The 21463-nt window shown below is 38.6% G+C and overlaps 5 protein-coding genes across 7 annotated transcripts; 3 read left to right on the top strand and 2 right to left on the bottom strand.

The window, feature by feature from the left end:
* Nucleotides 1–212: 212 nt before the first annotated feature.
* LOC112174189 (omega-amidase, chloroplastic) lies at nt 213–4680 on the bottom strand. 2 transcript variants are annotated; one of them, XM_024311931.2, is made up of 11 exons: nt 4347–4680; nt 4136–4252; nt 3639–3863; nt 2967–3060; nt 2765–2839; nt 2323–2401; nt 2207–2222; nt 1458–1538; nt 1116–1198; nt 928–990; nt 213–694 (listed from the first exon to the last, which is right to left on the bottom strand). In XM_024311931.2, the coding sequence occupies exons 1-11, from the start codon at nt 4626–4628 to the stop codon at nt 688–690; spliced, it is 1122 nt and encodes a 373-aa protein (XP_024167699.1). In that variant the 5' UTR covers nt 4629–4680; the 3' UTR covers nt 213–687. The 2 variants fall into 2 exon arrangements, with proteins under 2 accessions (XP_024167699.1, XP_024167698.1); XM_024311930.2 differs by lacking the exon at nt 213–694 and having other exon boundaries at nt 745–990.
* A 1159-nt stretch (nt 4681–5839) lies between these two features.
* LOC112173345 (pentatricopeptide repeat-containing protein At4g11690) lies at nt 5840–8281 on the top strand. 2 transcript variants are annotated; one of them, XM_024310955.2, is made up of 2 exons: nt 5840–7710; nt 7843–8281. In XM_024310955.2, the coding sequence occupies exon 1, from the start codon at nt 5931–5933 to the stop codon at nt 7590–7592; it is 1662 nt and encodes a 553-aa protein (XP_024166723.1). In that variant the 5' UTR covers nt 5840–5930; the 3' UTR covers nt 7593–7710; nt 7843–8281. The 2 variants fall into 2 exon arrangements, with proteins under 2 accessions (XP_024166723.1, XP_040363952.1); XM_040508018.1 differs by having other exon boundaries at nt 7805–8281.
* Nucleotides 8282–10218: 1937 nt separating this feature from the next.
* Nucleotides 10219–13154, top strand: LOC112170063 (PHD finger protein ALFIN-LIKE 4). The gene is made up of 5 exons (XM_024307208.2): nt 10219–10500; nt 10586–10618; nt 11676–11904; nt 12176–12308; nt 12600–13154. The coding sequence occupies exons 1-5, from the start codon at nt 10404–10406 to the stop codon at nt 12867–12869; spliced, it is 762 nt and encodes a 253-aa protein (XP_024162976.1). The 5' UTR covers nt 10219–10403; the 3' UTR covers nt 12870–13154.
* A 975-nt stretch (nt 13155–14129) lies between these two features.
* Nucleotides 14130–16141, bottom strand: LOC112170062 (solute carrier family 25 member 44). The gene has a single exon (XM_024307207.2). The coding sequence runs from the start codon at nt 15530–15532 to the stop codon at nt 14480–14482; it is 1053 nt and encodes a 350-aa protein (XP_024162975.1). The 5' UTR covers nt 15533–16141; the 3' UTR covers nt 14130–14479.
* A 2030-nt stretch (nt 16142–18171) lies between these two features.
* LOC112173248 (ankyrin repeat-containing protein BDA1) lies at nt 18172–20209 on the top strand. Its single transcript, XM_024310840.2, has 2 exons — nt 18172–18872; nt 19413–20209. The coding sequence occupies exons 1-2, from the start codon at nt 18294–18296 to the stop codon at nt 20202–20204; spliced, it is 1371 nt and encodes a 456-aa protein (XP_024166608.1). The 5' UTR covers nt 18172–18293; the 3' UTR covers nt 20205–20209.
* Nucleotides 20210–21463: the final 1254 nt, after the last annotated feature.

Below are 21463 nucleotides of genomic sequence, written 5' to 3'. Positions count from 1 at the left end.
CTAGAAATATTATTTTGTCATAATGCTACTGACATTTTGCAGTGTTAATTCATATTATCAAACCCACAAGGGCATATTCATACTTTACTTGCCAATAGAAATAATTCAAAAAGGAAATGAATCTAATAGCAAGGAATAATACTTTGCGCATGGGCCCTACACACTAGCTCATGAGAATTAAAAAAAACAGACCTGCTTATGATAATTTATGAAGAAAAAAAGCGTAGGTTAATGGTAATTTACTATAGATTATACCAACTAGTACTACTTGAGGTCTACTAGATTGAAGGCCGGGCTCTACTACTTGAGGTCTACTAGCTTATACCTACTAGTACTATTATACCAACTTGTACTATTTAATGTCTAGTAGATTGATGACCGGGCTCTACTACCTGAGGTCTACTAGAGGGCTTTGTCCATGCTGTACCCACGTGCCCTTTGTAAGTTTGTACTGATTCCTGGGGTCTCCATCTTCACGTGGACTTCATTTCCATTTTGGCCCGTGTATTTTGTCCGTTCCAATTCAAATTCAGGGCCCAAGACTGCTGAAGAGGTCCTACTCACAGTCTTATTGAAGTCTGGAAGTCTGGAATTGAACATCCCATTTCACAGTGTCTGGCAAACTGAGTTTCCCCATGGAGTCTGCTCCAAAACCCCACCTTCCCAGGAAACAGGAAAGAACATCTGCTAAAACCTTCAATATCAAAATAAATAGACTTCAATATACGAAATTAAGTCACAGTATTTGCTCAAACCTTCAATATCGAAATAATTATAAACTTCAATATGCGAAATACAGTCACATTAGTTTCAGTATTCCATAATCAAAGGGTCTCATTATTTCCATTACTTGATACATTCACAAACATTTCTCACTAGCACTCGCTTTGTGTATAATAAGTCTTTGACAATCATTTAGAATTCAACCTCTGAACATCTACCAACTGGTAAAGATCACCTCGCCGCTGCTTCAGTAAAGGGAGATTTGTTCTGAATAGTGGAAATAAACTTGTGTTAAATTCTTTTATACATTAACTCTATGAGATGTTATTAATATATCTTAAAGCATTCTTGAATAAAAAAGAAAACATGCATTAGGTTGGAAACCACAGCACCTTCTAAGCTCAAGGAGTGAATAATCAACCTCAGTTATGATTATTGCCTCTTCATGTTCTGTAGTTGCCAGCACTTCTCCAAACTGCCACATTTAGAACTATAGGTCACACTCTATGAGCCAAATTGTCTCCGCAAAAGCTCAGCAAGTATCACAATGATGGCATTTTCTTCATCATTAAGTATACAACTGTGCTTTTCAAAACAAAGTATAGGACCTTTGGCGAAGGCATTAACTTGCCAACGAATGGTTCCAGTAAAAATTCAACTTGCCAATGAATGGCTCCGGGACAGATTTAAGGGAAGCATGTATGTGCAAAGCAAAAGTTTAGTGTCAAACATACTGGTCCGACAAGGGTGGAGTGGCCCCATGCCACATAACCAGCTCCGGCATCTCGAGCAGGTGAACAAGTTGCCACATATAGCTGTCAACCAACCAAAAGAATAACATCCATGAAAATTGTTAACAGTTGATATGGAGGAAAGCCTAACTTGTGATTGATTTAAATCAAATTTAAAGAGAGAGCATACACATTTTCTACTTGGTTTACAGATTGCAACATGTTTTGAAAATTAGTTTACTTCATACATAATGCTAACCCCCAGATCAGTTGAAATGTAAAAAGACATTTTCTATTTCACTGTTACGAAACATGTATAATACACTGCATGGAACTTTACTGTCCCCTGTTAATATCACAACTGTAATTTTAGGTAACAAAATCTCTGTAGCAGTGACAAAGACGAACGGATAAAAATTTAGGTGGTTTGAATTTCTCCAATGCAACTAATAGTACTTGAAACAACTTCTTTGTGCAAACCACGTAAGCTTGTACATAATGGTTGGTAATTTGATCAAATATAAATCACATCAAAACAACCTTCACCAGCCTAGTAGGACATGTGATGGAGAAGATACAGTTTTGCCTGTGGACAACCCAGGTAATATTGTAATAACACTGGGACACGACATGCTATGGTCCTAGTCATGTAATAAATCATAACATTTTGTTTGTGTCATGAAATGAACTTCAAGTTTATTTACAGACATAAATCAGGATACATATCTCATACAGGATGTAGGATAGAGTACCTGGTTATCTGTAGCCCTGCACAAGAGATAGAAGGCAAATCTCAGTAAGAATAACTATATAATGAACTATAAATAGCATTAAAATAATTTTTTAAATGACTTCAAATAAGCAATACCTTGCTCTCTGCAACAATTCCCAATGCAATGGCCCAGTGGTCATGTTAAAAGCCCCAGGATAGCATATCAAGTGAGCACCTAATGTCAACACTCAACAACTCAATACTATTAGCTTTTGCCTTTTGGTATTTTCAAGCGCAGAATGTACACTTCTTAACTAATAAAAAAAATAATCAAAACAGAATTAAAGCCCCATCCGATGATAACAAGTGCAAAGATAATATATCAGTTAAACTACCAAGAAGGAATAATGTGGCACATTTCATGTATTTTGGTGCTGTAAGATGATAATGTTATATATAACAAGAAGGAATTATTGATTCTGAGTACAGGGGAAAAGTTAATACTTAAGTTTCATTACTAGCAACATCACATGGCTGTTGCCGCATGGGATGACCAGAAAACACAGAAACTCAACAGAAAGAAAAAGAAAAGGCTAACCTCTTGCTCCATAGATCATGGCTAGTTCCTGGAACCTAATGTCATAACAAATGCCTATGCCAATACGCCCAACTTCTGCATGAAGCATTTCATTGTTACTATCCCAAATAAGGAATTACAATAACTCAACCAAGAAATGAGAGATCGGTTATCATAATCAACATAGTTGGAGAGGTCAATATGCACAGAATGAACATCATACCTGTGTCCACAATGGTAGGAGTTTGCCCTGCTGTAAGAGTCTTTGATTCAATAAAGGTAATCTTCCCAGGGATATCAATATCAAAGAGGTGTATCTGTGATACATGTAGATCCCCATGAGCTTTGTTACTGAATCAGTAATAAACAAAGTCTACGAAAAAAAAGTTTAGTTTCAAAGGTTAGCATTGAAAGTTCAAAACCCTACGTCCTCTAACCCTGAAGCATTCATTGAAGGAAATACACTCTCTCTATTTGTAAGGCAAACGGAGAGCGCTATTCTTCAATCAAGATCATTGAAGGCTGTCGCCCCCTATGTATTGGGGAGGCCTCATCCAGAGTTAACAGTAGATTTTTACTGGTCCTCCTCACTGAGCTGAAACCAATCTTGCACCATGATTAAGCATGTGGATGGTGAAATAATTTAGAGGACTCAATCCCAGATAAAGTCCAAGTTAGAAGATTGTAAAGATTACTAGCGATCTAGCACCTTAAAAGTTAAAACTATAATTCTAACAGTCCTTGGGTGTATTCTGCTGATGCTGGTAGGCTAAGAATTTCTACTCATCAATCATATTTAAAATGACTTATAGTCATATAAAAAAAATATCTAAATTAAGAGTAAAAGTTGTATACTTGATATTATCACATACAGTTGATGAGCTTAGAGCCTTACCTTCCTATGTTTAGCTTTCAGCTTTCCATCAGTACCAAAGACACAGCAAGTATTGTACAGCCGATCACCGGAACGCTCTGATATAGATCCACCAACAATGGTGATTTTCAGGCGCTGAGCAACTTCAGAAAGCATGGCTGTCGAAGGAGATGCATCCCCACCAGCGTCAATATCCTCAGCAAACACTGGGAAGCTATCATTTGAATATGGGCCATTCCATATTTCCTGACGTACAAAGAAGCAAAAACAAGTTCAACCCAATGTTTCTACATATTTACTTAACATATGACGAAATAGATACCCATATGACATAATTCAGTTGGCTTCTTCCTATATAGTCCCAGTTTGTTTAGCTGATCTCTGTGCTTTCAAACAGATTATTATACTTAAAACAACTTTAATCAACTCGAACCGATGAGCTTAATCACTAAACAATATGAATGTCCTCAAAAAAAAAAAAAACACATAGCGAGTGAGTAATGACAGATGAAACTCACAGGTAGGAGAACCAGCTGAGCACCCTGTGCGGCAGCCTGCTCGATGGCCTTGCGAGCATGAGCAATGTTCCTCTCCTTATCGGCCGTCACCGACAATTGGCACAGTCCAATCTTAAACTAAATCCATAAAAAAAAAATATAAAAAAACACCCAAATTCAAATCAATTTCAACGTCCGAACTCTAATTAAACACCACACAGAGCTTGGTTACCTTGTTGACCGGAGGAGTGGGCAAGGGAAGGGCAGGTGGGACCCTGGCTTCTTCGGGCTTGAAAGCGGAGGCCATTATCGACGAGGTGAGGGACTTGCGATGATTGAGGCGGAGACGGGAGTAATTGTTGGTGGTGAGGGTCTTGGAGGGGATAAGGGTAATGAAGGAGGGTGAGTTGGAGAGGGTCTTTGGTTGAAGCCAAAAGGCGCGAGAGAAAGAAGAAGAAGAGGGGTGAGGGCTGAGAGTCTTGGAGCTGATCAGTGTGGATAGTGCTGCTTTCATTTCACTTCGCTTTCTGTGGATTTGTTTCTACTTCCGCTCGATTTTTTGGCCTTTGGAAAGTTAAAACGTTTTATCCTTCCTTCCTTTTCTTTTTTACACCCTTCTGCGAGTACCAAACATGTCATCTTACCTCCCAGTGTAACAAATTACGCATGTCTAAGAGTTTAAGACCATTTGATCATACAATGAAGGGCTCAATGTGCAAATACAATACCAAGAATGTGACGTAATAATACACATAAAAATTAAGGGGATTTGTGTGAATAATTTTGTTTTCATTTCACTTCTATTTCATTGGTTTTTGGGGAGTGAAAACATTTTTGTAGTCAAAAAAAGTTTGGAGAAAGGAAAGTTATCCTACACTTTCATGTTTAGGACAGATCTACAACCTCGACCTTGAAGGACTGACATGTGACACGTACTTGTCTGCACAACCCCCGGGTATGGATTTCCGCATGAGACTTATAGATCGCGCGACCCATCGCAAGATTGCTAGTAGAGGGGGATCGAACTTGAATTGAGACTCAACCACAAGCATGCACATACCAACTGAACCAACCCTCATTGGTAAAACAATTTTGTTAACCTTTGTTTCCCTTTTTCATCATTTTGTAGTCGTTGTTGGTTATTTATTGACAACTTTAGTAATAGAATGCAGTCGATAATTCAATCAATTCTCGACTTGAATTATCAAGAAAAATTATATATCAAGTTTTGGACTACTGTATATATGTGTTTCAAGACAATCTAAATCATTGTCATTGTTTTATGTAAATATTATTCGGTCTATGTATGCATATGACGAGATTTATTATATAGGTACCGAAACATGTAATGATAAGTATACAAACTAATGAGTCGCCACACTATAGCATCATTCACTACACAAAATCAGCACTCTATTTTGAATTACAAAAACAATTCATATTAGATAATTTCGAACAAGTAAATAATTTATCTTCGTATCTTGCAGAGGTTAAAACACCCAACTTAGCTCAAAGTCTCAATTGTCACAATCTCTTTGTTATTTTACAGTAGTAAATCATTCATATTAGATAATTGCGAACACGTAAATAATTTATCTTCGTATCTTGTAGAGGTTAAAACACCTAACTCTCAAAGTCTCGGTGATCTCTTTGTTATTTTACAGTAGTAAATTCTTATCACACATTCACTTGTAAAACTAAATAAAAGCCATGCCAAACATGCATAGTAGCAAAGGCGCAAAGCTGAGTTCGAGTTGGAAACAGACGCACCATCTTCTTCTTCTTCATCTTCATCTAGAGGTGTCTTCGGAAATCAATGGCTGCACCAGCTAGAGCCCTAAACCCATTTCACACCTCTACCAATCACTCTCAAGTGACATTCATAACCTCCCTCCTGCAAACCCTAAACCCACAGACACCTAACCCCTCAAACCTGAGCTCAGCCCCTCTTAACCAGTTCTCACCTCACCTAAACCCAACCCTAGTTATCCAAGTCCTCCACAACCAGACCAATCCCTACCACGCCCTCTTCTTCTTCAAATGGGCATCAAACCCTGACCACAATCCCAACAACTACTCCCACACCTTCAAATGCTACTCGGCCATCACTGACATCCTCCTCTCCCACTCCCTCTTCTCCTCCGCCTCATCACTCCTCCAAGAATCCAATCACCTCTCTGATTTTCTGATCGGCAAGTTCATCACAGCTCACGGCCGCCGCCGCGGTGTGAGGGCCGCCATTAATTGGTTTCACAAGGCGAAAGTGATTGAGAATGGGAGGTGCTTGTTTTCTTACAATGCAATTCTGGGTGTGTTGGTTAGGGCAAATAGGATTGGTTTAGCTGAGTCAATTTATGATCAGATTTTCAAGGAAGGTCTGGTGAAACCGGATGCGTCGACTTATACCATAATGATTAGAGGGTTTTGTAAAGTGGGTGAGATTGAGAATGCACAGAAGGTGTTCGATGAAATGACTTGTGAGCCGAATTTGATTACTTACAATACTATGATTCATGGGTTCTGCAAGAAGGGTGAGGTTGATAGCGCGAGGAGAGTTTTGGGTCAGATGATGGAGGGTAAGGATTGCTTGCCTGATACGGTAACTTATACAACTTTGATTGATGGGTATAGTAAGAAAGGTGAGTTGGGCGAGGCAATGAAGTGTATGGATGAGATGGTGAAACAGGCTTGTGAGCCTAATGTGTTGACTTACAATGCGGTGATTCATGGTTTTTGTTTGAGTGGGAATGTTAATGAGGCAAAGAGGATGATGACGAGGATGAGGTTGAATGGTGTGAAGGATGATATAGCGACGCATACGAGTATATTGAAAGGGCTTTGCATTGCGGGGAAGGCTGATGAAGCTGTTGAGCATCTTAAAGAGATGGCCAGACTTGGGATGAAACTGGATGTGAAAGCGTACGGAATTGTTGTCAATGAGTATTGTAAGAGGAAAGAACCGGATGGAGCAATTTTGCTTTTAATGGAAATGAGAATGAGAGGCCTGAAGCCAAGTGTTTCGAGCTTTAATGCAGTGCTGAGTGTTCTTCTTGAAAATGGGGAGCTCGAAAGAGCCATTAATCTTGTAAAGCAAATGCCACAAATGGATTGCTTTCCCAATTTCTTTTCATACAACTCAGTGATATGTAGTCTTTGTAATGTGAGAGGTAGAATGGGGGAAGTTGAAGGGCTTATCCATGACATGCTTCGAAATGGTCATGCCCTTGATGCCACGCTCTGTAGTTGCTTGGTCAAAGGTTATTCCGAGGATGGTGATTTGAGAAGCGCAATGCAGGTTTTCTGTGACGCACTTGATCAGAGGTACATTATTAGTTTGGAGAGCTTTTCAGTTTTCGTCAAAGAGTTATGCGCCAAGGGGAAGGCTGTTGAGGCTGAGAGGATGTTTGAGGATATGTGTAAAAGATGCAGTGTGGTTCATATAGATATTTACAGAAAGGTGTTAGATGATTATGTGTGATTATGTGGGAAAAGAATGTAGGGTAAATGATGTGACAAAAAGGTACTCGAAGTTCTATAAGGCAATTGAGTGATGAGTGATTATGACGGATTCACTCTTCTCCAAGTTTTAGTCCCAGGTGCGCTTCTCTTTGATGCATTAAAATTATGCATCAAAATTGAGGAATCCTGTCTATATCATATACCTTGATTGCTTCTTTTGCTGTCATATAGCACGCTTGGCTAGTTGGCTTAGACATCTTTTATAACAGAGAAGGAGAATCTTTGCCTTTATGGATTTCCAAGCGAGCAGTGGGAAGTTAATTTGCCAGCAGAGGAGGTTCCTCCAGAGCTTCCAGAACCAACACTTGGTATCAACTTTGCCAGAGATGGGATGCAAAAGATGGAGTGGTTATCCTTGGTAGCTCTCTACAGTGATACTTGGTTACTTTCTGTGACAATGCGCAATGGATATGATCCGTGTCCTGACTCCTGAAAGAAACATGTGAGCCGTACCGACTGACCAGATTGTCACTGCGTCGAAACTGCTTCAATGGTGGTGAAGTTTTAGGAGTTCCGATCTTTCAATCAGTTACAGTTTGCACTAGAATGGTTTACCAATCAATATTACTTGTTGGTTGATGAAATATATTATGACTTGGTTGTAGTAGGACCTAAGAAGTATTATCTAGTCGCATAATATGTTTTTCAGATCCTTGACTAGATCGTCTAATTGCACTCGACTATTCGTTGGATCTTGAAAGTAGCTCTTTTTTTTCCTTTCCAAACAAGAAACTAAAAACAAGATTCTCTAATACAAATGAAAGGTTTGAAAAAGCTTTAAAGACATGCATGGTAGGAAAGCTTATTTTCGCATATAATTCGTAAGTTGCTTAATATAAACCCTTATTATTATTTTATTATTATTTGAAATCCTATTAGAGACAATTATGCAATGTTTTAATCAAAGGAAACTCTTCCAATAGTAAATGAGAGATCGTGAATTTAGGTCGTGTTTGGTTTGGGGAAAATGAGCGTCAGGAAAGGAAACTTGTTCATTCCTTGCATTTGGGATGCAAAAGAAAATGAAATTTTTTCCTGAAGAAAAAGAAAATAAGGGGGGAAAGTTCAAACCCCAAGAGTGTGTTTGGATGAGGGAAAAAATGAAACACTTTCCTCCATTCTTTCTTTGCATTTATTACTCACAATATATTATTTTATTACATTATTTATAAATTTTTTAACAACTTTTCTTATGTTACCTAACATCAGAATGGAAAGTTCTTGAGAAATTTCATTTCCTTTTCCATGGGAAAGACAAAGAAATTACTTTCATTTCCGTGAACCAAAAGAGACCTTAACTCATTTCTTTCTAATAAGAAAGGAAAAACTTCTACTCAATTTGTCATGGGCAAGAATCTAGGAAAAGTAACAGTGTATATCGCTCCAATAATCCAATTTGCCTATTTTTAGAGCTGGGCCCATGACCAGCCTAATCATCCAACTCTAAGGTTGCGTTTAGTGAGCTTGACTAGATTAGATAAGTAGATGGGATTGGATTTTATTGTAATCAAATCTTGTAAGTGTTATGTGCAGCAGAATTTCTAAAGGGATATTGAAAAAATATATATATAACATCCTCCTCTCCCTCGATGATTCTTCCAGTCACTTGCTCACCGTCGAGATCAGCAACCTCGGTGCCGATCAGACCTTTGGCAAAGACCGCTCCCGGAGAGCTTGCCAGCACTTTTGGCTATGGCTTCTCAAATTTCATCAAATCGCCGCCTCCTTCACCTCCGTCACCATTCCTTCGTCGCCCTTATCCGCACTGCGAACCACCTCGCTTGATTCGCCTGCCGACTAGGCCTCGTTGCTGCTCTACCGAGTCATCAAGGGCTTTCTAATCTTCATGCTCTTGTTGCTTTGCGTTGACCTCGTTGCTTGCTTTAATGGCATTTCAATCCATTGAGCCCGTCGGAATAGTCTACAATAATTGGCTCCACGATAGAGTCAATTACCTGGCACCGCCGCTATAGACCTTCACCAACGTTTGCATTGTGCTGTTATCAAGTAAATGAGGTCGAAGAGAGTACATAGATAACTGCTTGTATTTGATTTATCTTAGCAATTTCTCTTCTCCAACTCTAATAGATTCCCTACTTTACAGCATTTTTTAAATTCTCCATAATTCTTCTTTAAAATTTTAGAGATTTCTATAAATTTAGGAAATTTTATTTTCTCTTTCCTTACTATCTCTAAAATGAGGATAGTTATAGGGAATCTATTGGAGCAAAAGATACTCATTTTTCCTTAAAATAGAAAAAAAACAAAATATGGAGAAACGGTTGCAGTTGCTCTCATACCTTTCCAAGAGAATTTATAATCCAAGTCTGATTGTTTCCAATCATTTCCGGCCCACACTTAAGTGGGCGTCCAAACATGACAACTTATTTGACTGAGAATTTCTTTTTTTATATCCATCTCTTATATCAGGGCAAACAAACGCAGCCTAATTGTCAATTGCCAGCGTGGCAAGATCTCAGAAGCGAAAGCTTTTTCAATCCAAGTAGCCTATCGATTGGGCCGAATCGAATCACACAGGTTTCTCTCGGACTCGTCTCCCTTTTATCAAATCCAGTTAATTAGTCCATTCATTCCCGATTCAAATCCGCACCCATCTCTCTCTCTCTCTCTGTCTATTGTCTCCCACACTCTCTCTCTCTCTCTCTCTCTCTCTCTCTCTCAGACTGAGAGGTCAAATATTTCCCCGTCTTTTCCCTCCTCTTTTTCTCAGTCTCCGTCTCTTCTTTAATCGCTCAACTGTCCCGACGCCATGGAAGTCGGCGCTGGGTACAATCCCCGGACGGTGGAGGAGGTCTTCAGAGACTTCAAAGGCCGCAGAGCCGGCTTGCTTAAGGCCCTCACCACCGGTAATTTTCTCCCAAATTTTACTGCTTTCTGTAAAATTCTGGAAATTTGAGTGTGAATTTACCTTGCTTTGTTTTGTGGTTGCAGATGTCGGCTTGTTTTTTCAGCAGTGCGACCCTGGTCAGGCTCTTCGTTTTCATTTTCTGCAGTGTTTGATTTTATTCCAGTCTTTTTTTTTTTTTTTTGAGAAAAATATTCCAGTCGCTTTGGTTATGGAAATGTGTTTTTAACTTTTACGTAAGGATAAATTATTATTATTATTTTTTTGGTGAATTCTGGTTGATGAGTTGTACCAAAAAAAAGAGAGGAAGAAGTTCTGGTGTATCTGACACATGTCTAAGAGATTCTTTCAATAATTCGTCAGATACAAAAAGGTATTAATAATCTATTTTAACTTATATGGTTTTTTTTTCTTTTTCTTTTTTCTTTTACGGAGCCGTGCACTGAGCACAAAGCGAAATTATATTTTTTCTTTATACCTTAAATTTTAATTTTCATAAATTGCAACCCCTCAATTGCAATTTGCAAATACCAAAGAAAAAAAAAAGTTTATAAATTGTAATTTTTGTTTGCATTAGACTTTTCATTTCTGTTAAATGTTTGAAGCTGCTAGGTTTCAAGGTCTTCCCTTTATTGTTGTTGACAGTTGCATTCCCGTTTTTGGTTACGTTTAGAGATAAAGGAGTTGGTAGAGTTATAATTAGTGGCATTGTTCCTTTATTTTGGGTTGTCAACACAGTCTTGGGTTATGTTTGACCATAGTTTCTATTTGTAAGACGAGGAGATTTTTGGTTTGTTACAAGCAAATTACTTATGGACTTCCGTGGATACTATGCAATTTTTTTTCTTCCTTCTTTGAACAATGCATTTATATATCTTAGTCCGTGAAGATGCGGATATCTTGAAGTTATATTAGATTCTATGTGTTCCATTCAAGTTTCAAGTATATATTCGCTAGGATCAAGCTTTTTAAAACAAATCGGTTACTGTTGGCGTTTGCTATTTTTCTTATTTGGGAACTTAAAAGTCTTTTTCGTAACCTAGTTTGGTGAAAATTATATGTGAATGCATGTGTTTAATGATGCCATAAAGTTTAATCCTAAGTGTGCTTCTTTTTTATGCATTAAGATTGAGAACCACTGTAATAGAACATGCAATTTAAACATCTTTATAACAGAGAAGGAGAATCTTTGCCTATATGGATTTCCAACCGAGCAGTGGGAAGTAAATTTGCCTGCAGAGGAGGTTCCTCCAGAGCTTCCGGAGCCAGCACTTGGTATCAACTTTGCCAGAGATGGGATGCAAGAAAAAGACTGGTTATCCTTGGTTGCTGTCCACAGTGATGCATGGTTACTTGCAGTGGCCTTTTACTTCGGTGCTAGGTTTCAATTTGATAAGACTGATAGGTATGCATCTTTGTACCGTATCATCATCAGTGTGTGAATATCACAAGGATAATCATTATCCTTGTTGGTTAGTAAAGTTACTGTTCTGGGTTCCTAGATAGGGAGTGTACCCTTCAGTAGGGAATGTGGCCTTTCCTTTGGTCTCCCTAGAGTCTGCTAGCCATAACCTGAACTTTATTTTCTCGTGTGTTTTCTAGTTTCTTCCTGCTTCTCTTTGATATTTGGTTTCTCAAGTTCTGTTACCAATATATTGTTGGTTTCTGCTTTGCAGGAAACGCCTTTTTAATATGATAAATGAGCTTCCAACTATATTCGAGATTGTTACAGGGGCAGCCAAGAAACAAGTAAAGGAGAGGTCAACAAATTCAAATCATGGCAGCAACAAACCTAAATCAAATTCGAAGGTCTGAACAACTTAGTTTTCTAGTTTTTGAATCTCATAATGTAAATCAAATTATGAGTAGTTTGCTGTTGGCTAAATTATGGAAGCTACGTCAAATTCAAAGGGTTCTGCTTAAATTTTGAAGTTCTGTTATGACATAGGATTAGGACATCCATGTGGAAACTGTTCATCACTCTTACATGTGTACAATGCAAGAATTACCCTTGACTGCATAGACTGGTTATATTATCTTTGGTTGCTCAACTACCTGGGCACATGCTAACTAAATTTCATATTGGGTTGGCAAATGCAGAGAGGTTCTGAGTCTCAGGGAAAGTATGCAAAGGTAATGCAAGCAAGGGAAGACTATGAGGATGGCACAGAAGATGAAGATGAGGATGAGCATGGAGAGACACTATGTGGGGCTTGTGGAGAGAACTATGCATCTGATGAATTTTGGATTTGCTGCGATGTCTGTGAGAAGTGGTTCCACGGCAAGTGTGTGAAGATCACCCCAGCAAGGGCCGAGCATATTAAGCAGTACAAATGTCCATCTTGCAGCAACAAGAGATCCCGACCTTGATGGTTGCGGAGGTGGCTGTTTCTGTGCTGTCATGCGTGAGTGCTAATTGTCTAGTAGGTCAGGTTTTCATATCTCTTGGTCTCATCCCTGCAGTTTAGAAAACTCATCTGGGATATTGTTTAGGTTTCAAATATTCTCTTTAATTTCTCGTGTTAGGATATTTATCTTCAAGTTGGAAATCATTTCCCCTCTTGACATTGTGGGACTTGTTGTCTTTCTGCTTGAACTGAATGTAGCAATGTAGCTCATTAGTGTTTATAAATGAATGGGTCCATTTTATCAATCTCGTCACCATCTTCTCTCATATGCCACTGTTAGATTTGATTTTGAGACGGTATAAGAACCCTTTGAATGTTAGGTCAAAAATACTGAAGTGGATTTCGGGGTAATTCAATCCAGGAAAGAATGTTACTCCTGGATTTTGATTTAGCTTTTTTTTTTTTTTTTTTCGTTTTCGCTCTTTGGTCTGAGGATTTTGATTTAGCTTGAATCCTTACTCTGTCAAGAAAACTCAGTACCAATAGAGATTTGAGATTTTACTAGTAGGCTAGGGCACTTTTACCCCGGTACCAATAGAGATTTGAGAACTTTAGTGAATTACAGATCCACAGGTGTGATGGATTCGTCCATTAAATCTATTCCAAGTTCTGATCCATAGGTGGTCCTTCTGCATTTTACTGTTCAGACAGAAACCAAGGATAAGGCTACTTGATTAGAGGGTCGTGGCACATGTGAGACCAACTGTTTGGTATGCACGATGGACGGCTCTGTTGGTCCATAGATTTTTGGACCGCCTATAGATTTTGTTGCTAAACGGCCCCTGGTTTTGGACATGTTGCCCCTTTCTGTTTCGGGTATGCAGAGGAAGATGATGCCCTTTCGGTTACAATAAAATAACGAAAGCCTTCCCACGCCCATATGCCGTTTGTCTCTTTGTCATCAGTCATCACCAATTTCTAATTCCGTCTGAGAATCAAAACAGGTGCGTTCAATGAATAAATTAACCAGAATTTTAAATGCAATTATTATTATGAATCGTAAGGGAGAGGAGCTATTAGATTGCAAATTGTTTACGTTGCGAACTTGTGTTCGACCGTTGATTTCCAACCCACTGGATTCCACTACTCAAAGTTGTGCAGAAAACAAACTCTTTTAATTTTCTGGATAATGGGCATCCCACAATAGTAAGGTAGTGACTTTTAAGTGTCTTACATCAACCAGATTCCTTCAGAGCAAGAAGACAAGGAGACCCAAATATACTTAGGAAAGCATGTAATCCAAAGTACATGCTTAAGGCTAACAATTTTCTCTTTATCCAATACTGAGCTTTTGCACTTTCCAGCTGACTACAAAAACCCAGATATTTCAGGCAATGACCTGTTTGGAAAACTGGAAAATACTAGGACAAAAGATAGATGAAAGAGCAAGATGCAGGATACATATAATTAGAGGCAGAAGAGGAAAGTCTAAAGAGTGCTACACTATACAAAATTTACATATCTGAGATGATGACTATAGCTAGGCTGGCCAATATAGCCAGGAAGTAAGAACGATTCGAAAAGATGAGGAAAGAAAAACCACTGCTTTCTGTGTTTTTCCAAATTGACTTATCAGCTCCCCTGGTTCTTAGTCGACATCCGTTTGAGGAACTCATAGGTAGTGACCATGGTCGTGGCAGACATAGCCATTGAAGCCCACCTTGGCCCTAGTCCTCTGTAACAAGCACCAAACCCTCCTTCCCTAACCAAATTTCTCACAGTCTGCATTACTGTTAATGGTCTTCTATGACCATTTTCTTCTCCATCCAAAACTTGCATCCTTGTCTTGATGGTGTCCAAAGGCATAGTAATCAAAGCAGAAACCCCACTAGCCATGCCTGCACTCAACCCCTGAACTGCCAACATTGACTTGCAATCAGGCTTTAGATAAGGCGACCCATTGCCTAAGCCATTCTCATCTTTCTTGCACATGTAGCAACCAAAACCACCCCAAATGAGTCTGTGTGCCACAGAGTAAGATGTCCACCAAACCGCATTAGACGGTGCATAAGTTAATATTGAAATCCCAAATCCCCTGTACAATCCTCTCAACCCATCTGAACCTACAATTTTCCTAAACGCATCAAAACCATTCCTATACTGATATGAACATGTACTCGCACTGGGGATGGTGCTTTTGTTGCTGTAGCTGCAACCCTGAACCATTAGTCTCTGGCTCACAACATCAATTGGGGTCCAAACCAACTGCGCAGCCATAGCCGAACTCAACCCTGCAGCAGCATTAGCTATAGCCATTGCTGTGGTATCCGAAAAACCCAATTTCACAGTCACAGTCCCAACATTGCTCTTGGTAACTTCAAGAGCTGTCATGTAGAGAGCTCGAGCTGGAATTGTACCCATCAGAGAGGTCCCAAAACCTCTGTAAAACCCTCTAGGACCCTCGTGCTGCATGATGGAATACGACATCTTGAAGCTAGAGATTTGAGCAGGGGAAACCTGCTGGCGAGTCTTTAAGACCACAATTGGATACAGAGCAGCTGAAACACCAGAAAACAAAGCAGCACCCAGAAAGAAAAACTTGGACTTGTCAAGCATATGCCAATCTATGTCTGCTGGGATATGAATTTCCGAAGCCGAATCGTCCTCGGCCGTGCTTAAGCTCATCTTATCCACCTTGAAAGTCAACTAAAGAACCAAACCCCTCTATTCCCAACTAGGGATTTCCACAAATAAATAATTAGTACAACACTCCAACTAATTCAACTCCTCAACTCAACAAAAGGGGCATAGTAAATACCCCAACTATCTGATACAGGACATTAAGCAGAAAAGCTAAACACAAATGAAGTAAAAAAAAATTGGAACTTTACAGCTTACAAAGATTGTTTCTAAATCCCAAAAGATGAAAAATTAGAGTTTTGATACGAAAAGTTTTAGTAATTTGGATATGGGTTTTTCAGGGTACTGGTTTTTTTTTCTCTTGCGCAACCAGATTGGGGACGTTCGTACGTGGATCACCATAAATGGGTCGAACATTTCTGGAAGTAAAAAGACCAATGAATACCGTTCCTTCTTACCAGGAGAAGATCACCAGATCTCATCGTGTTCTTCTAGAGCTTCATCAGTAGAAGAAGAAATCGACGGCGGAGATTGATCCAATCCCAGCAAGAAAAACCCTAGAGAGGGAGAGACGAGAGAGAGAGAAGAGTATCACAGAAAGCGAAGTGGATTGAGCATAAGGATTAGTGAGGGAGGGGGATTGAGCTGTGACTGTGAGAGGAGGACAAGATTTATGGAATTTTGTGAGGGTTTTGCGGATCCACAAAGTCGACACGTGTCGGTCATCATTTCGAGGACATAGGGTTTCATTTGTTTGTTTGACTGTTTGGTCTTTGCAAAATCTTTTCCTTAATTGGGGTTAGTGCTAATTCTATGCACCGACGGTGTAAGTGACCCAACCCTTATAAAATAATCTCAACCCTTGATATTTATTATCAACTTTATTTTTAATAAACAAAAAGTGTATTTAATGCAATCTAACCATTAATTTATGTTGGTGCAAGTGCACGGCGGTGCTCTGAATAATCTCTCGGGGTTAGTGCTAAAAATAAATCTTCTTCTTAGTAGAGATCTTTAGTGAGATGGATGTTGGCCCAATTTTTATTGGTTACGGAATGTCTACCTACTTGGAACGAAGAAAATATAAAGTGAAAAATAAAGTGTAATGAGTGCGGATTTGAATTGAAAAATCATTATAAAAAATAAAATAAATAAAAAATTTAAAATGAACCACAACAACATTCATGTTCTCATCTAGCCTAATGCTTAAAGAAGAGAAACTTCTCAATTACTTTATGTTTGATAGCCACGTACATCTTTGAATTGTAATCATGGCTCAGCCTTGACAAAGGTTTGAAAATCAACCTAACATGTAATTGGATAGAAATAGCTATTAAATTAAACTTTTTTTTTTTCTGGAGGGGGGGACTTATTAAACTGTCATCAATTACTGATAAAATAAATAAAACACCTACATTAGGACATTCCTAAGGGCATCTCCAACAAAATACTTATTTAAAAAAAAAAAATTGAAATTTAACTAATTTTAGGCTGAGTTTGATATCCAGCAGACTAGCTAAACAAAAGCTAAATTTAATTTAGCTTCAGCTAAAAGACCTAACTATATTTAGCTAGAGAGAAGAGAGAATTTAACTAAAAGTTCAATTTAACTTGAGATTTATGTATTTTGCTGAAGCACAACTCAATATTTAACTAACTATATTCCAGTTTTAGCTACTTTTAGCTATGAAGATAGCTTCACTGTTGGAGATGCTCTAACATGTCAAACATGCCAAATTATAAATTTGACCAATGCCTAACTTTTTTTCCTTCTTGTTTTTGGATAATACGCAACTGCCCGACCTTTGTTAATACAATGTGCATGCCATTCATTTGTACAAATAAATTTTCCAAGTTCAATACAACAAACCTTCAACTAATCATGCAGAGCTCGCGCTTTCCTTTATTGGGCCAAGTCACATCATAATGCAGCCCAGAGCTACAAAGAAACCAACAAGGCTCTTGTTTGTGACCCGACTCTTAGCACCTAACTAGAAGCCTATATATGAGAGTATTGACATATCAAAAACGAGTTACTAGCATTGTAATCGTGAGTCTCTGTGTCATTCTTGTGTTTGTGTAAAAATGAATTTGAATCTTGCTATCATGTTCGGAGAAGTGTCAATAGCGGTAGGGAATAAGATTAAGATTAAGTCTAAATAGACGATAGTTTACAACCTCTCAAATAGGGATGGACTCGGTTCTAGCAAGTTGAAGTTTTGGTTGTAACTAAAATAAGCTGCTAAGAATCAACATGTTTGCGAGAAGAATTTTTTATGCGAGAACCAGATCTCCATGACCAAAGCTAGACATCCCCGGCCATTCATATCCACGGCCAAAATCAGATCATGTTTTCGGTTATGACTACCAGTCTTGACTAGCCAATCAAAGAGAGAGCCGGACCTAAACTGAAGGTGCGGTTCGTGGCCGTTGTAAATGATAAAAAGATTTGTCAAGCACTCGGTAGCATCATGTCAAATGTTATATTTTAGATGCATATATTTAGTTTTACTCTTATTCTTAAGATTTGTACAAGATTGGTTGAGTGTTAGACTTCACTTAATTAGTCATATAAAAGGTTTAATGAGTGATATACTATATATGGAGCTTGAAATGGTCATCTCATCAGATAGCCCCCTCCTAAGTAGTACACAGATTTAAGAATGCTGAAAGCATAAAAAATTCTCGCCCATTTTCAAAGAAATTCCCTCTATTGTCAGCAAGAAATTAATACTAGGGTCCGGAAGCTGCTTAGTCTCTATATAAACCAAGTACGCAAGTCCTAATAGAACACGTACAATACACCATGGAAGGCATGGGAAACTTGCTTTATGAGGCAGCACTAGAAGGCAATCTGACAACCCTAACAGATTTGCTCAACCAAGATAGACTGGCCCTTGACAGGTTCGTCGTCGATAGTTTCTCCGAGACTCCTCTGCATGTAGCAGCCATGCTTGGCCACCTCGATTTCACGAAGGAGATTTTGCGCCGGAAACCTGAACTTGCACAGGAGCTGGATTCGAAACGATCCTCGCCTCTTCACTTGGCATCGGCAAAAGGGTATCTGGGAATAGTGAGAGAGCTGTTGAGGGTTAACCCTGACATGTGCCATGTATGCGATCGAGATGGAAGAAACCCCATCCACCTTGCTGCCATGAAAGGCCGGGTTGGAGTGTTGAGGGATTTGATCAGAGAGGCTCCTAGTGCTGCCAGGGCAACTGTGGACGAGGGAGGGACTGTGTTCCATTTATGCGTGAAACATAATCAGCTGGAGGCTATTAAGGTTCTGGTGGAGATTATGGATGATTACGATCAATTTGTGAATGCTAATGATGATTATGGAATGACCATCTTGCACCTGGCAGTCGGTGACAAACAGATTGAGGTATGTAACTGTGGCTGGTTGTAAAGTCAACCTATTGACAAGCAAGCTAGGTTAATTGCTCGTATATGTATAAAGAAAAGCAAAAAAAAAAAAAAAAACTTGTTTAACGCTGCACCACCTGTATTGTATATAAGTATGTAGTAATTTTTAAATATGATCTTCATCACTTATCATTATCATGTGTTAATTAATTTGTTGGGTCGTTACGTATTAATATACGGAATTGTCTGTGTGTGTGTGTATATCTATATCTCTATATATCTGTGTGCATCTCTGTATGACTGTATCTATGTACATGCAGAATTGCATAATTTTATTATATTGTGATTTTTTGTAAGCAGTGAGACTCTAATTAACTAATTAACCATATCCGTCATTAGGTACATGTGAAGTTTTATCTAATTGATTGTATATTTGTACGTAATAGCTCTTAACGCTAGTAGTAAACCACGTACATACCAATATGTGAAGGTGTGACTCTTCATTGTTGTACTATGTAATGCTTGGTGAACTAAACATTCATGCATTTCAAACTTGCAGACAGTAAGGTTTTTGCTTATGTATGGTAGAGCAGAGGTGAATGCTGTAAATGCAAACGGTTTCACAGCACTTGACATTCTCACACAAAGTCGTAGAGATGTGAAAGATTTCGACATCTCAGAGTGCCTCCGAGGAGCTGGAGCCTTAAGAACTAGTCCACAGAGAAGCACCAACAGTAACCACATCATGATGAACTTGCTCTCACACAGAACTACTGAATATACAAGCGCTAATAATACACACAACTTGAGTAAGCCCGGGCAGGTGGAAAGGATTTCAAAGAGGAGAGACGCGTTGATGGTTGTAGCATCACTGATCGCAACCATGGCGTTTCAATCTGGGCTCAACCCTCCCGGTGGGCTTTGGCAAGACGACTCGCCGGATCACCAGGCAGGACAAGCAATCATGGCTTTCAAATACCCAACACAATACTCCTACTACCTCTCTATCAACACCATTGGTTTCATTGCCTCCCTAAGCATCATTTTGCTGCTGATCACACGGTTTCCTTTCCACCACAGATTTTTCATGTGGCTTTTAACAGCCATTATGAACTTGGCGATCACATCCATGGCTATTACTTACGCCGAATCGATTTTCATTTTCACGCCAAAAAGTCAGGAGAGCAGTGTAGACATAGTGATCAAGTACGGTATAATTGCGTGGTCCTTCGTCGTGACCCTTCTGTTGCTGCTGCAAACCTTGCGTCTCCTAGAAATTCTGATTCAAAAGTTCGACAAGTTAATGCCGAAAAGAAGAGTACATACTACCTTCACAGATAGTTTGCCCTAATTAATCACACCAGCAGTGCTTATTCTATCTTTCATAACTACTTGAGTGATCGATGAAGTTATAGTACGTTTATGCAGTTCCTCCATAATCAGGCTTTAATTTGTAAACGTTGTATATATATATACCAGCTGCATTATATGATGCTCTGGTATAATTCTGTGTAATATATATTCTACTATATCTAATATTTGGCACTTAACAGCTAAACCTTAATTCCTTCATGTTCTTTGTGTATGTGTATGTATCCAAAACTCAGCTTTCTTGGACTTGGGAATCATGGACTTGCTGCAGTTGCAGAATGGTTTATTGGTTTTGCTTGTGTTGACTTTCCTTTGGTGCAGCTTGTGTTTAACTAATTTTTAGGTAATCAGGGAGCAACACAGTTTCTAGATGATGGTTGACTGACGTAATCAGGTCAGATTTGAAGGCGGTGGAGGGTCCCTATCAAGAATAAGAAATTGATATTGCCAATGTTAAGGCACCTTAACGTGTTAACGGTAACGTTTCCTATAGTTTCGAAAAAACGATTATTTACTTTATTTTTCAGTGAAAAATTAATTCACAAAGTCTCTAACTCTATTCGACAACTGATAAAAAAAAAAAAATTAGCTGAAAAAGGGTGGAGATGAATCCAAACTTCTTTGGTCTCATTAAATTTGATAGACCATATATCTAATCTATTGAAATATGACAAATCTCTTCGAGTGAAACCTTTTTTTTTTTTTGAGAAGACTTCGAGTGAAACCTTAGACATTAAGAAATACTAATCATGTATTTAGTATTGTTAGTAGAAATTCTCAACTAACCTTTAAAATAAAGATAAATTATTGTTAAAAAAACACTAAACTTTTTTATAAGAATATATATCTAATTATTTAATTCATGACTACTATCTACATCTAACCAATTCACACAAAAAAAATCTCGTTAAAGGTAATTAAACAAAATGAAGTTATCGAGCACAATTCAGAAGTTGGTGTACATCATAACACCACATTCTTGAGCAATTTCGAGATTGGTGTACACTATAAGGGAAAGAAAGCAAACCTCGGTCATACAAACCGAATTCACAACTCGTGCAGTGAATACTTCAAGGCTTGCAAAGTTGACAAAAATTCAACCGATTGACGTCCTCACGATCATCGTATCAATTAAATTCTACTAGTGTCAAGACTCAAGAGTGTCGGCGCGCGGCTCTCTGAATTCAATGATAATCGAACTTGATCGATCACAATTACAGCCAAACCAAGTTATCAATC

This window comes from Rosa chinensis, chromosome 6 (assembly GCF_002994745.2).
Source record: "Rosa chinensis cultivar Old Blush chromosome 6, RchiOBHm-V2, whole genome shotgun sequence".
Classification (NCBI taxonomy): Eukaryota; Viridiplantae; Streptophyta; class Magnoliopsida; order Rosales; family Rosaceae; genus Rosa; species Rosa chinensis.
This window is presented reverse-complemented; position numbering and strand designations above follow the sequence as displayed.

Bases quoted from the DNA above. Each gene is read 5' to 3' on its own strand.
- LOC112170062 (XM_024307207.2), bottom strand. From the start codon at position 15,532: ATGAGCTTAAGCACGGCCGAGGACGATTCGGCTTCGGAAATTCATATC.
- LOC112173248 (XM_024310840.2), top strand. From the start codon at position 18,294: ATGGAAGGCATGGGAAACTTGCTTTATGAGGCAGCACTAGAAGGCAAT. The intron at 18,873-19,412 runs GTATGTAACTGT...TCAAACTTGCAG, and splicing joins TCGGTGACAAACAGATTGAG to ACAGTAAGGTTTTTGCTTAT.
- LOC112173345 (XM_024310955.2), top strand. From the start codon at position 5,931: ATGGCTGCACCAGCTAGAGCCCTAAACCCATTTCACACCTCTACCAAT.
- LOC112170063 (XM_024307208.2), top strand. From the start codon at position 10,404: ATGGAAGTCGGCGCTGGGTACAATCCCCGGACGGTGGAGGAGGTCTTC. The intron at 11,905-12,175 runs GTATGCATCTTT...TCTGCTTTGCAG, and splicing joins CAATTTGATAAGACTGATAG to GAAACGCCTTTTTAATATGA. The intron at 12,309-12,599 runs GTCTGAACAACT...TGGCAAATGCAG, and splicing joins AACCTAAATCAAATTCGAAG to AGAGGTTCTGAGTCTCAGGG.
- LOC112174189 (XM_024311930.2), bottom strand. From the start codon at position 4,628: ATGAAAGCAGCACTATCCACACTGATCAGCTCCAAGACTCTCAGCCCT. The intron at 2,840-2,966 runs GTATGATGTTCA...TGCTTCATGCAG, and splicing joins TCCTACCATTGTGGACACAG to AAGTTGGGCGTATTGGCATA. The intron at 991-1,115 runs GTGCTGTGGTTT...TCCACTATTCAG, and splicing joins TCACTCCTTGAGCTTAGAAG to AACAAATCTCCCTTTACTGA.